At 38.5% G+C, this 15,563-nt stretch overlaps 1 protein-coding gene across 2 annotated transcripts in view; it reads right to left on the bottom strand.

Moving 5' to 3' along the window:
- THSD4 (thrombospondin type 1 domain containing 4) overlaps positions 1–15,563 on the bottom strand; it is a 598,412-nt gene that overhangs the window by 258,569 nt on the left and 324,280 nt on the right. The window contains exon 1 of one of the 2 annotated variants that reach the window (XM_065412286.1): positions 5,931–6,002. The exons of the other annotated variant lie outside the window; for it this stretch is intronic. Coding sequence (XP_065268358.1) covers positions 5,931–6,002 — 72 coding nt within the window. Of the gene's footprint in view, positions 1–5,930; positions 6,003–15,563 lie in introns of those variants that run through there. 2 annotated transcript variants of the gene reach the window in all.

Genomic DNA, 15,563 nt, shown 5'->3' with positions numbered 1-15,563 from the left:
AACAGACATGCTGAAGTACTAAAAGAAAGGCTGTTCTCGCAAGATTTTCAGTGCAAAGTTTGCATGGTTCAGATAAGCAACTGAACGGAAATTTTAAAGGGCCACCCATGATGGTTTGCCACAGCAAGCCAACCTTTCTGCTAAATATGTTGGCCACCCACAAAGCAAGGACCTATATCTCCAAGAGTTGTGACATTTCCAGGGAAATATTATGTCAGGAACTGGGGTTTGCAATTCCATGAGGTGGGCAAGGAATTGATGCAGGCGGGATCAACTGCATTCCTGCATATCTCCTCCTAGTTTTGCAATACATGATGCTGTGTAAAGCACTCTCTCCTAGCAACAACTTTTACTCCACTCAGCCAAATCAAAGTGTCTGAAACATCCATAGTTCACACATTGGATCTTCTGTGGTTTCAGAGGGCAGGGATATAAAGACTATAGATTCTGTTTCCCATTTTTGTATGTTCACATTGCTGTCTTGATCTCCTCCCCATGCCTAAACTCATAGGGGATGTTTTAACAACCATTAAACTAATAAAAGGTGTTGTATTTCCGACAGAAAGCTGATGAAACTAGCCTTTAAGAATGTGGTTAGATTTTCTGTGCTTCATACTGACTGCTGTAGGAAGTACAAAGCAAATGACATCCCATCTGTCTGAATAGAAGTTCTTCTTCTTTAACAAATCCAATTACTACAGTGATTGCAGAAAAAATCCTTTTGCCTGGACACAATATCATCCTAGAGCTGAAAAGGATTTGGAAAAAGTTTACAAGCTAGTTCCCATCCATTTAAATGCACCAAAAGATCAGCTAGAAATATACTTTTATGAGTAGTTCACATACAGATGAAAACACAGATGAAGACGACATTTATTTTACATTTTAAGCTATTTTTTTTGCCATGTCTATAATGTACACCTATTTATTGTCAGGCAGACAGAATTTTAAAAATGCTAATTGCAAACAATACTAACCAAAAATCCAGATATTTTACTATTTGACCTTGGGTTAGTATCACATGGGTTTGGATAAGAATTTCCTAAGGAGCCCAGGCTGGGTGAATTTCTTTGTAAAGATTTTTGCATTTCCACATACATTTTATTTTCTGAAGTCAGTGGTCATGAGCAACATAGAGTATGTCTACAAGCAAAGAAAAACCCGCGGCTGGTGCATGCCAGCTGATTCAGGCTCACAGGGCTGTTTCATTGCTGTGTAGACACCTGGGCTCAAGGTGAAGCCTGAGCTCTGGGATATTTCCACCCCGCAGGGTCCTACAGCCTGAGCTCCCACCCAAGTCCGGCAGTCTACACAGAAATGAAGCAGCCCCACAACCCGAGCGGGCTGGCATGGACCAGCTGAGGGTGTCTAGCTGCTGTGTAGACATACCCTTAGGGCTCCATCCTGCTAGGGAACCCATTTGGGTGCACCCCTATGCCAGGTCAAGCTCCACTAACCTCGCAGGTGCTCCATTCAAGTGCAGGAATCTTTAACATGGAACTCATTGTGGGACAAGGGTGTAGGGATTAAATTACAACGTATTAAAGACAACCAGGTTGAAGACCACAGAGATTTTTAATGGGCGAGAAATTCTATCAAATTTCTAATAAATCTGAAAAATAAGACTCAGTACAAGTCAGGATTAAAATGCCAAGAACAACCTAATGTCTGTCACCCTCTGAGATATTCATTTTCTGAAATGAAATCTGCTCTTATATTTCACTACTTAAAGCTTGACTCCCTTAGGGTCAGATCCTCGGCTGGTGCAAGTCAGCATAGCTCCACTGACACCTACAGAAATCAATAGGACTATTCCGGGAGTAGGGTATGTCTCAGTGTAAGGTGGCACAATTTGGCCGTTCCATGCTAAAAGCAACTGCCACAATGGAAGAGGAGGCATGGTTTGAGTATTCAGCTGAAGAGATTTAACCCTTATAGAAGTTCAAATAAGTCTCTTCAAATGTGCACCTTGCAAACTGCAAAGGGGACATTTAAAAGTCTGAGTATTTTGAAATAGAAAGAAGGATGATTTTAATCAAATATGATGTAATCGTGTGCTGATGTCTGAACCAAGGAATGAGGTAATGTAGATCATGCTAATGAAGGCTTAACATATGGGTATACAAAGTCCCTCAGAACTACTAAAGGAGAGACTCTCCAATTGCACATGGAGAATTCCCAGGACAACCTACCTTGCTAAGCCCTGACACACTGGCCCTGGAGGAAAGTTTCAGTGACAGGATGGAACTCAGTGAATGGTCAAGTTGGGTGCTATGACACTGGACTTGCAAAAATACAGCATTTCAAAAAAAATCTTGCTTAATCATCATTTTAAAAATAAGAGCGGAGCGCTGCACTTTCTGCAGTGTTAAATTCAGATAGCTGGTAGTCTGCTTCACTTTTTTGTGGTTTTCTCATTATTTTCTATCCAATGCCAAATAAACTTTACTTCTTTCTTAGTCACAGGAACCAATTGTACAGTCTGTTGGTGGGGACAACTGCTCCTGGACACCCAGTAGAGAACGAATCTGTACTCTGACCTGCAGAGAGACTGAGTCAGGAAGAAGGTAACATTTTGAGCATCCAGCTATGTGTGAAGAGAGTTTCAATTTCCTCACAAACAGTATCAAAAAGGGTTCTGATACTGGGCTAGTGTGAGCAATGAGCAAGTTGCAAGGTTACATTGCCACATTCCCCTACTGGATACAAAAAAAAAAAAATCTTGATACTAAAATATCACCTAAAAAGACTGGAAAAGTGGTGCAATGCAGTTTAAGTGACATCATGTTGAGTCATTCAATAACCCAATGACTAAAAACAAGCATGAAATAACCAGACCGATACAATCAGGAATTCTTTAAGATTCACAAAGGAGGAAATTGTAACAGTTGGATTTTCACGATTTTCTCAAATGTTTCTTGAATATCCAAAGAGCATGTATTACAATGCAGGAAAGAACAAGCATCAAGAAAAAGACCATCACAAGCTGATGTTTTTATGAGCAGACCTTTAACAAATACATACATACATACACACACACACAACTATAAATAGGACCCTAACAAATTCACAGCCATGAAAAACACATCACGGACCGTGAAATCTGGCCTCCCCCCCATGAAATTTAGTCTTTTGTGTGCTTTTATACTATACTACACAGATTTCATGGGGGAGACCAATGTTTCTCAAATTGAGGGTCCTGACCCAAAAGGTCACAAGATTATTTTGGGGGGGTTGGGGTATTGCCACCCTTACTTCTGCACTGCCTTTAGAGCTGGGTGGCCGGAGAGCAGCAGCTGTTGGCCGGGCGCCCAGCTCTGAAAGCAGCGCCCCGCCAGCAGCAGCGCAGAAGTAAGGGTATCAATACCATACCATGTCACACTTGCTTCTGCGCTGCTGCCTTCAGAGCTGGGTGCCCAGAGAGTGGTGGTTGCTGACTGAGGACCCAGCTCTGTAGTCTGCAGTGCAGGAGTAGGGATGGCAATACCATATCATGCCATCCTTACTTCTGCGCTGGTGCTGGCGGTACTCTGCCTTCAGAGCTGGGCTCCCGGCCAGCAGCTGCTACTCTCCAACTGCCCAGCTCTGAAGGCAGTGCTGCCGCCAGCAGCAGTGCAGAAGTAAGGGTAGCAGTACCGCAACACCCCCCACCTTGTGACACCCTTTCCCCCCGCATCTCCTTTTAGGTCAGGACCCCTTCAATTACAACACAGAGAAATTTCAGATTTAAATTGCTGAAATCATGAAATTTCAGATTTTTAGAATCCTATGGCTGTGAAATTGACCAAAATGGACGCTGAATTTGGTAGGGCCCTAACTATAAAGCAATACAAACATTCATAGAAGTAAATGCAACACTTTAAATCAGCAAACTATAATACAGGCTACTTTTTAAAATGGCTGCTCACTTATTTTCCCTCTTTTTATTTCCTTGTCTATCCAGCAAGGGAAAAATCCTAATTGAATAAATTTCCTAGAGAGATAATATTTATGTAGCCAAGATTCTGCAGCTGCAGCAGAAAAATGCACATGATTATCCATTGGTCTCTGGCGACTCACAGACAAAGGAACTACTCCATTGCTATCAGACATTGTGTGTTTTAGTTATTATATGGCTTTCATGATTAGATATATAATTAGATTTAAAAAGCAGACTTCTCATTACTGTAGTAAAGCATATGATCAATGATACAGCTCCAATCCCCTTTTCATATTTAGTCTGTAGTATTAGCTGAAAAACTCAAGTTAACAGTACAGCAGTGTTAAGTATATGGCATAAGGATTACAGTTCTAAAACATTCCACATTGCACTTCTACTGCAGCAATTCATTTCCAGGTAAGAACACAGCATTGCTTTTATTTTACTCACTAACAAGGATAATTGGCAGGCAACACTGCTGCTGCAGTAGATTTACTGTTTATATGGATCTCTGAAGACCACATGTGCATGCAGTGTAACAGAAATATTTTCCATATGAGCCACCACACATTTCAAAGTCCCTACGCCTGGGTAAGGTGAGTCCATCTATCATTTTCTTTACTCAGTAACAATCAACAGGAAAGTTAAAACCTCAGTGACAACTAGAGGGCAATGATTAGCTTCTAGTCGCGCTGAACGTCCACCCTTTTAAATTCCCTGAGCCTCTGATGAAAACTTTTCCCCACTTTTTTAATTAGATCAAAGACTGCATTTCCCAACACACGATTTCATTAAAATAGACCTTGTTTCTGGAATCACAAATATTACCATTCCTTTTTTAAACCACTCTGAAAGCAAAATGCACTCTCTGTCTAGAACTATGAGCTAATAACCAGTGCCAACCCAGCAGCTTTTGACTTAGATGTGTTTTCAGTTCACCTCCACTTTCTTTTACCAGGGAAAGTAATTGGTCTGGCTTTATAAGGCTATTAGAATCTTCTGACAACAACAACAAAAGTCAGAGCTTTAAAGCAGAATCACCATCCTTCAGAAGATTTAGTTTTCACTTAGCTCTTATGCATACTGTTGACATACTTAAAGAAAAAAGGCTTATTAAAGAATAGCATATCCATTTGTTCTTTTAAAATGCATAAATATGCATCACATTTTAGTTAGGGAGTGGGGAGAGAAGAGTATCAAATGTATCAAGGAGTGGGTATGTTTTTGACAGTGACTTCATTAATAAGGATATTTCATATCTATATAATTATGTTTGCTGAATTCTTTCCTAAATGGAAAATGACTATTTTAAATTTTCTGTTTCAATATGCAATAAGGGCTTGATGTAGAATTAGACTGATCTGAGCAAAAACCTGGAAAAGTGCATTTAGCAAATGAAGCAGCAATTTCAAATGCATAGGAATGACTGTTCCATTCCACCACTTAGAATTCTCATATTAATAAGAATATCACAAAATCCCTCTTTAGGGATATCATATATATTCTAAAATAGGGATAGTTTTTCTATCTCTTATGTATTATTCTAATAATTCACACTCATTGAATGCAGAGGCTAGTTATAAATATACACCATACAAGGAGACTTGCAGTGTTTTACATACGAAAAACACCAAGTAAAAACTTTTTTCAATCATACATCTTTCCTGCAGAAAACTTGAACTTAACATGGTATATCATCAACACTACAGATTGTTGTAAACAGAATTATATTTTTCTACATATTAGCAGAGAAAAATCCACAAAACATGATGTGTCCTCTGTGCGACAACTAAAAACAAGCTGGCTTTCAATAGGTAGTTTCATTTTAGCAACTAGAGAATTCTGCAAACAGCTATTTTCATACAGTAGCAGACAATGCAATTCTAAAATGTAACACTGCACATTAGTCTTACACAACATAAAATCACTCACGATCCCTGTTGATAGATAGAAGAGGAAATTAAATTCTGACAAGACAATAATTTTTGACAAGACTTTATACTAGGCTTACCTCTCCCTCAGGTCTTGCTAACACTGCTGTTTGAAAGTAGAGCAATGTTAATATCAGGTAGCTGACAAACATTATTACCCAAAGTTAGAACTACCCTAAAGGAGAAATCCCTCTGCCAAGTACTAACAGCTAGCAGATGCACTTGTGTCTCAGTATCACAGCCCTGTAGTTCTGCTGGGCACCACTCTCTCCCCTTCTGACTCACTGTACTACCAGGAGCTTTGCTCTCAGCCACTGCACTGAAGACAACTGGTAAGCTGATCTCTTCATGTAATGACTTCTCCCTGCTGGGGGAGGGGGCTCGAAACAGCAATGAGCTGGGGGCTGCAGTTTGTATAAAGCAAAGAAGGGGAGGGACAGAAATGGTCAATGCCAAGTTATGCATCTGCTCTGATTCATAAAACAAGCTAAAAGGTAACCTTTAATACACAAGGAAGCCTGTCAATGCCTTATTGACTTAGGTAGGCATGATTGGAGAACAGAGGCTAAAGCAGTGCAAAGATGCCTGTTGATGCTCAGACAGCAAGAGCTGCTTTAAAGCCGCATGTCCCTTTTTTAAAGAAGTTTCTAGCAAAAAAATCAACTAAAACACTATTCAGAAAACTACATATAACCTCTCAGTTTACAAGGAGCCTTACATCAGCACAGCATTAGAGCACAAATGGTCCAATCCTGCAGGGGGATGGAGTCAGCACCCTCAACTCTCATGCCTAGTTCCTAGGAGTTGAGGGTGCTCATTACCTCTCAGAAGGTGCTTCCTTGCTTGCAGGAATGGGCTCTATAGAAAGATTAACTGGGATCCTTTATGGTAAATCTTGAGCACCATCACCAATATACAATCTCTCTCTCTTGTTTTCATGTAGACAACAGACGAAAGAAATTTTGATTTAAAGTGATACAAACCCCAACAATGATAAACTGCTTTGACCAGAATTACAGTTTCAAAAATAAGGGAAACATGGAGAAGCTTTTTGTTTGCTTTGTTTTTAGTTGGTGATCATGACATATTTTCAAGCAAATAGTAAAACAATATACAAATATGGAACATAGCTTTAGTATTCAATCTGCCAAATAGACGGCTATATGTCTCAGAAACTAGCAAAGATGCACAATACGAGCCATAAAGGATGAAGTGGTTCCTTTTGTTTAACATTCCTGCAGTTCTCTGTAGGATGCTCTTTTCTGCTGTCGTCAAGAAACTAATACAAAATATTTATGAAACATGAAAAGACTGTTCTGAAGTCATATTGACTAAATGCATCACACTCAACAGCAGAACAGAACAATTTTGTAACATTTAAGACTTTATGGGACCTCTATATCAGCCCTAAAATTCCTCTTCTTCCCTTTCTCATTTTACTTTCTTCTAATTACTGATAAAATCTTGAGAGCTGGCAATACAAGTCATGTCAGATTTGGTGTTTTCCTTAAAGCCCCAACTCCTGAAGTCAAGTGTTTACCTGAGAATTTGAGCTTTAATTTAAAAATGTGTTTCTATCCCTCATGGTAGCAAATAAAAGTTCAAAAACATGTCCTGAGTGTAACCTAAGGTATCAAAATCCAGAAGGCAAAGAAAAAACAACCCCAAATTTATTCTTTTTTAAAATCTCATGATGTTTATGCTGATTTTATGATTTATGGGGGCTTGACTCATGATTTTTGAATCCTTGGGGTTTAAATACTGTAACTTTGCATTTGATCCTGTATCTGTTATGTACCTTGGTTTGCTTCATCCAGTCTCTCACTCTCTTTTTTTAATTTATTTACAGTATTTTGTTTGACATTTAACTTCACAACAATCCTTTCCTCTCTCTACCCTAAAAAGGAAAGGTCTGCATATCTGGCTTCCTTGCTTTAGTTTTCAGACTGGTGCCCAAGTAACAGCCAAGTATATTTATGTAAAATGAAGCTTGAAGAATTGTAAATAAATAAATACAGTCAGACTGCTAAAAGATAACAGAATACTGGTTTTCTTCTTACTGGTAAAGATTGTGCTTAACTCTACTGAGCAAAACTGCCACTGAACTCAATGGGGATTTTTATCAAATAAAGGCAGCAGAATTTTCGTAAGAACCTAACAGCCATACTGGGTCATATCAATGATCCATCTACCCCACTATCCTGTCTTCTGATAGTGGGCAATGCCAGGTGCTTCAGAGGGAATGAATAGAACAGGCAATCATCTAGTGATCCATCCCCTGTCATCCACTCCCAGCTTCTGGCAATCAGAGGCTAGGGACACTCAGAGCGTGGGGTTGCATCCCCAATCATCCTGGCTAATAGCCATTGATGGACCCATCTTCTATGAGCTTAACTAGTTCTTTTTTGAACCCAGTTATAGTTTTGGCCTTCACAACATCCCCTGGCAAAGAGTTCCACAGGTTGACTGTGTGTTCTGTGAAAAAGTACTTCCTTTGGTTTGTTTCAAACCTGCTGCCTATTTATTTCATTGCGTGACCCCTAGTTATTATGCTGTGTGACGGCGTAAATAACATTTTCTTATTCACTTTCTCCACACCAGTCAAGATTTTATAGACCTCTACCATGTCCGCTCTTAGGCAACATTTTTCCAAGCTGAAAAGTCCCCGTCTACTTAATCTCTCCTCACACAGAAGCTGTTCCATACCCCTCAGTCATTTTTTGTTTCCCTTCTCTGTAACTTTTCCAAATCTAATATATCTTTTTTGAGATGGGGTGTCCAGATCTGCACACAATATTTAAGATGCGGGCATACCAAGGATTTGTATTGAGGCATTATGATATTTTCTGTCTTATTATCTATCCCTTTCCTAATGGTTCCGAATGTTCTGATAGCCTTTTTGACTGCCTTTGCACATTGAGCAGATGTTTTCAGAGAACTATCCACAATGACCCCAAGATCTCTTTCTAGAGTGGTAACAGCTAATTTAGACCCCATCATTTTGTATGTATAGTTGGGATTATGTTTTCTCATGTGCATTATTTTTCTTTCATCAACATTGAATTTAATCTGCCATTTTGTTGTCCCATCACCCAGTTTTGTGAGATCCCTTTGTAACTCCTTGCAGTCTGCTTTGAACTTAACTGTCTTTAGTAATTCTGCAAATTTTGCCACCTCACTGTTTACCCCCTTTTTACCAGATCATTTATGAATATGTTGAATAGCACTGGTGCTAATACAGATCCCTGGGGGGACACTTCTATTTACCTCTCCATTTTGAAAACTGACCATTTATTCCTATCCTTTGTTTCCTATCTTTTAACCAGTTACTGATCCATGAAAGGACCTTCCCCTCTTATCCCATGACTCATAATTTCCTTAACAGCCTTTGGTGTCTAAGGCTTTCTGAAAGTCTAAGTACACTATATCCACTGGATCACCCTTGTCCACGTTTGTTGACCCACTCAAAGAATTCTAATAGATTGGTGAGGCATGATTTCCCTTTACAAAAGCTATGTTGACTCTGCTACAACAAATCACATGCATCTATGTGTCTGATAATTCTGTTCTTTTTTACAGTTTCAACTAATTTGCCTGGTACTGAAGTTAGGCTTACCAGTCTGTAATTGCCGGGATCTCCTCTGGAGCCTTTTTTAAAAATTGGCATCACATTAGCTATCCTCCAGTCATCTGGTACAGAAGGTGATTTAAATGATAGATTACATACCACACTTAGTAGTTGTGTAATTTCATATTTGGCCAAAAGTTATTTACAGATAGTGAGTTCACTGACCTAGTTCCCAAACCATTATTAACAACAGGGAATTAATTGGCTAATTTCTAATGGTCAGTTCAGCGATCACATGTGCAATTGATAACAGAATCTAAATCTAAGGCCTTGAGGGGATGCCATGCTCTGGGAGTAGAAGTGTTTCTGTGCAGTGTAAGGCAAGTACTATGAGTAGAGCTGGCCAGAGACCGACAATTCTGTTTTGGAACAACTTTTGAGGTTTTGACTTTTTTTTTCATTCCAATATAGAATGGATATAGAACTTTTCAAATGATCTTGAGAAATGTGTTGAAATGTCGATTTTCAGATCTAAAAGGTCAGTTTTTCAATTTGGGTTTCTCTCCCTTCCTCGTCAGAAATTACCAAAGAGCCTTGGACCTCAGAAATCTTCCCAGCTGTAAAACATTTCAGCTTTGATGAAGCAGCATATCTCGACAAAAATATATTTTATCAAAAATGCAACAACCAGTTCTAAAAACCAAAGTTCTTGCGTGGAGCAACTCCCAGCATATCCTGTCTTCCTATTAATAGAACTTTCATTTCCTCTGTTGCAGAGAATGTAGCCCAGCAGATGATTTTAACAGCTGGAACAAAATTTTAAGGATGAAATTGAAAATACTCAAAGTGTGAGTTCTCATTTTGGTAAGAAAAATCTAAAATTGCCTAATTTTTGTGAAAAATTTGCTAATTATCCACTCAACAGTAGTGGAAGTTCACTTGAAAATGAGCAAATTTTCAAGCTTAAGTGATTTTGCAGTAAAAAAATGTTACAAATTCACATTCTCATGCATCTTTTACAAATATCCCATTTAAAGAAATACAAAAGAAATAGTGAAAATGTCCACAATTTCACACAGCCCTATCTGTGGGTAAATCAGGCAGCATCTGTAGGCAGCCTGGAGTACTAGGTAATTCTATCCTAACCCACAGATAAATGCTAAATTAATTTTTAAAAACCCTGAATTTAAAAACACATTTGTTATTTTATTTAATAGTATTTGTAGGGTTTAAAAAATACTTAGCCCCTTACAGTCAACAGGAGAGTCTACTGATTTTTATGGGGCTTGGATAAGTCGCAAATGCTTTTCTCAAATAAATCAGGGTCAGATTATTAAACATTGTTCATCCACAAACCAACTAGTAGTGTAAATGGTATCCAAATAGACTGCCAAGCAGGGGATCTGGGTTTGGGTACCTAATCATCTAGGCCAAGCAGAGCTGGGAATAACAGGGAAGCAACATACTCAGCTCCAGGGGATGAAGGATTTACTTGAGTCTCTCATATGATTCCCTTCCAGAAAGTAGCATTAACCAATTTCAGACATATCTGCATCCAACTTCTTCAGCTGGAAGCAGACCTGTTAGAGTCTTGGAGCACATATAGGGAGCCTAGAGGATTCCTATAATAAAGAACATTAATCCTCAGCTAAAAGCCTCTACTGAGTAAAAGTAGAGTATAGGAGGAAAAAATCATCTGTCTACTCAAATCAAGTGGAAATGAAATTCTTCAGCAGTTCAAATATGTTGGTCCAGATCATCCCCTGGAAATTCATGCACAGAGTTAACTCTCTAGCAATTGAGGAGAGGAGAAGATGATGACCTTGCAGAAATGCCCCTCCATGAGTATTCTGGGCACAAGTCTCTGCAAATTCTGGATGCAAGGTCAGAGGTGGGTGCAGCTCTCTGCAGAACTATACTTTACAAGTCCCTGGAAATTTAGGTTGGAGGTAATACAGCTTGGCCTTCTATTACCTCCCTCTGGGTCCTCTCCACAGCTGGAAGTGAGCTGCAAAAGGGGTACCAGACAATAGCAGTGTTGCTGCAGCAAGACGTAGCAGCCTAGCCCATCACTTCTGAAAACTAGACCATGTAATTCTTTGGGAGGAATAATGATGCTTATGGTAAAAATCATTTCAGCACTTTCTAAATCTCTTAATCTCATGAACACAGCACTTTTAATCAGAAGCTACATGGGGGAAGGGATGGGTTAAGTCACCATTTTATTGTCTCTAAGCTAAATAATCACAGGCTTACCAAATGCACCACCAAACTGACATCTCAGTAAAGATCTGTCCTCACAAGTACTTGTGTGTGTTAATTGCCCATGGCAATGTGTCTGAATTACAAATGTCATGTCAAATGAGACTTAGAATATGTTTCCACCAAAATGCTGTCAGAGAGCCAACTTGTCCTTCACTGTTTTCATAAAGACCTAAACATACCACGGGAGGAAATGCTACTGAGCAAATGTTCACACAATTATTTCTAATAGAATTTTTACACAGGAGAGCTCTTCTTCTGAGCCTTACAACTGCAGGGGACTGGTTACTCGAAATAAAAACTTCATATGGAATAAATATTGGTGTTTAAATGTTACAATGTGCCAGTTGGTCCATAGGTTACAAACGGAGGCCTCAATTCTGCAAGCTGTTGTATGCGGATTTACCTTTGTTCCTGCATGGAGCCCATTGAAGTTAACAGGGTTCTGTGTGGGCAGAGAGTGTCTGTCTGCACAGAGCAACTTTCATTATTATGGTAAATTAATACTGTATGCACAGAAGCATATTTCCTTTTCTAGATGTGTGGTGGGTAAAATGGTGATGACCACAAAAATTAATAACAGTTTTTTGCTGTTGTCACCACAAAGTGATACAGCCACTTCACCCAGTCACTTTTTTTTTTTCCAGTGTCTAACAATATACTTATCAGGGATGGAGTTTTTATGAATGGGCAGAGTGAATTGTAATCCCTATCCATCTAATTAAATTTTTAGTAAAGACATCTTATCTAAACTGAAGTTGGTAGACGGAATTTCCTCCAATCCAGATGCTGACATTTTGTGCATAATTTTATTATCCATTTAAGCAAGGATATTCACCTACAGAAACTCCCGTACATTTCTCTCCTCCCACCCCACTTTTTTTTGTTGTTAATGATTGAGATAGACACAGATAACATGGTGACTGGGAGAAAACTCAAGAAACAGACTTCATTAAGAGTGTCTGCTAAAGAAGAGGAAAGCAAGTCCTTAAATTCTTGATAAAAATCCGTAGAGAAGCCGTTATGCTAGGGCATCTTGTTTGCTTTGTGGCCCTGAATATTCACTACTTTTTCAAGGTTAGTTTTGCTTTTACATTCCATTTTAGGAAGCTCAATCTTATTAGAGTAAAATACTTTTTAAAAATCAGTCATTTTGAAATGGAGTGTAAAGACTGTTGTAGAAAAGATCAAATTCTGCAGCGATAGGCTTTGTAGAGCCCTTTCACTTACCTCACTCACCTTTTATAAGTGCATTCCTAACAACATATTACTTCACCATATTTTTTATATTTTATCCACCTCAGCTGACACTGCTGCTATGCATTTTACAGTCTTACCCTCCAAGAACTAGACAGGATCACTGAAAACTTTCCTTAAATACCTTACCTTACGAAAAAGAATCCTGTGGTATAATGATCCCACACACATGCACCGAACTACACTAATGATACTGAAAGCTGAAGCATTTCAAACAGTTGTTCTAGAAAATTGTGGCTTATTTTAACACTGTTAATATTATATTAAAGGTGTTATCATTTGACCAAACCCTCTATTGTTAGATGGCATCACTGTACTTTATTAGTGCACAGTACTAAGATAATGAGAAAATTATAAAAAACAAACAAACACTAAAGGTCAAATTAATGTCGAAGGCCACCATCTTGCAAAGATGTATGTACATGCTTAACTTTACATACATGACTAGTTCTACTGATTTAAACAGGAGAACTCACATGCATAAAGTGTTTGTGGGATATGGGCCTTAGTTACTCCAGTGTAAATCCAAAGTAACCCCAAACCTACGCTCCTGTAGCTGAGGTCAGTATTTGTCCACAAAACTCAGTAACCACTGGATCAGAAACTGCATAAAATAATCTGGTCTAGTAGAGAAAGATATACCGGTAGTTTAGAACTACTAAGCCACCTCACATTTCAAGTTTTGCAGCAGTGGATGGAGAAGCCAAAGTACTTTGCTGCGGGTGGTAAATAAAAAATGTCTAATTCATTCCTAGAGTTCCTCCAAACCAGCACAAACTCCTCTTCTAATTTGCTTAGAACCACAGAAATTTAGCACCACAATTATTTTAATTATTTTTTCAGAGATATTATCTAGAGTAAGATTCTCACACCTTCTTCCCACTTTAATGGGAAAGGCATTAGATTACATTTCCTTTCAGCGTAATTTCTAACTTTTGCTCTCTGAAATTAACAAACAACAAAGCAAATCACACAGGATCCATCTGCATAATTATTTTCCCCTTAAAAATAGTAAGCTTCATCTTTGGACAAATTGACTGCCAGCCCCAGGGAATTTCTAAATCTCAATTAGTTTATGGAGTACACTTCCTGGCTGCCCCCTCGGAGAAATAAACCACAGGGCCAAGTTCTCCAAACTTATTACAAGCTTACAGTTTCCCTCCAGATCTCTAAGCTTTTCCATAATTTCAACTGAAATCATAAACAATATGCTCAGGTGAAATCATACTTCGTTGCTTCTTTCTATTAGGGGCATATTTGCTTAGAATGAAGACCACCTTTCTAACATGAAAGTAGCAGTAAACCCCAGAAGCTTAATTAATCCCATACATGACAGTCTAGCATTAAAAAAAAAAAACCTAACAAGCTTTTCTGCTACTGAAAGTTATTTTATTGGTGTTGACATATTTTAAGTATATATTTGTACTTCCCTCCCTCTCCTACAGCTTAAATTTATTATCTTAATTTTTCAGTATAAAATAAAGTGACTCTTGTGTTGAGAAGAAACCAAGACAACCAAATAATAGTTTCTGTTTTTAAAGGAATGACTGATAAGTGGACAATGAATATCCCTGTAATGTTTCAGTGTATTCAAAAAACGTACAAGAAGAGTGGAAAAAGAATTACTTTTATTAACATATCATTACCATGAACGGATTCATTGTCCACTTGAAGTCTAGTCTATTTGGGAAAAAAACCCTTAAAAACTGAGTTCAAAGTATTTTCAGACAGTACACCCACCCCGGAACCTCCACCCACTCTCCGCCCTCAAATTTTTTTCTGGTATTACAATCATATTTTCCTACCACGTAAATTAAAAAATAAGGTTCTCTCCCTTGTTGCTGTGTAAAATAAACAAAAAAGGGGGAACTTACAGATTTACTAGAGAAGCAGTGAAAATGACAAGATGCTGTTGAATGTACAAAGTAAATAAATGGAAAACATTAAGAAAGATTTTCAATTGCTAATACATCTCTCTTACAAAGCTCTGTGTGTTACTTGTAACAACAATAGGTACAAAAGTTTCAGAGAATGAAGATTCTCTTGTTTCATTGTTAGTTTTATGTAGCTAGATGACAGCTGTGTTCAGTCACTTGTTGGGAGGTGAATTTTGGAGAATTCTGATTTCACTTGTTCTGGAAATGATTAGATTGTGGGTTTTATTATTCATAAATTTTAAGCATAGGCGTAGTTTGACTTCTATATGGGGAGGAAGTGGGGGGCTCCAGTCAGGCCAATGGGGTAATGCATGGGGGGGGGCAAATTCTGTGCCTGCTCACAGCGGTGCCATTTCAGATTTTTCAGGGGGGCGGGGGAGGAGATAATGGGCAACTTTAACCGTGATTCCAGGGACTACACAGGCAACTGAAAACTCTAGGTTTTTTGCAGATAATAACTTAGAAATTATCTGACAGGAGCACTGTATCTAATTCCTATATCAAGAAAGAAAATTAAATAAATATTAGACCCACTCAGCTCTAGTACTAACATGTTCTGATCTTGTGGCAAGTCACTTAAGGGACACTGATTAGGTTTAAAATTGTAATGCACAGTAACTCCTCACTTCACATTGTCCCGGTTAAGGTTGTTTAGTTTCTGATCTATTAGAGAACATGCTTGTTTAAAG

Source organism: Emys orbicularis, chromosome 10, assembly GCF_028017835.1.
Source record: "Emys orbicularis isolate rEmyOrb1 chromosome 10, rEmyOrb1.hap1, whole genome shotgun sequence".
In the NCBI taxonomy this organism is placed as follows: Eukaryota; Metazoa; Chordata; order Testudines; family Emydidae; genus Emys; species Emys orbicularis.
Note: the sequence above shows the minus strand (reverse complement) of the source record. Positions and strands in the feature narration are given on the sequence as shown.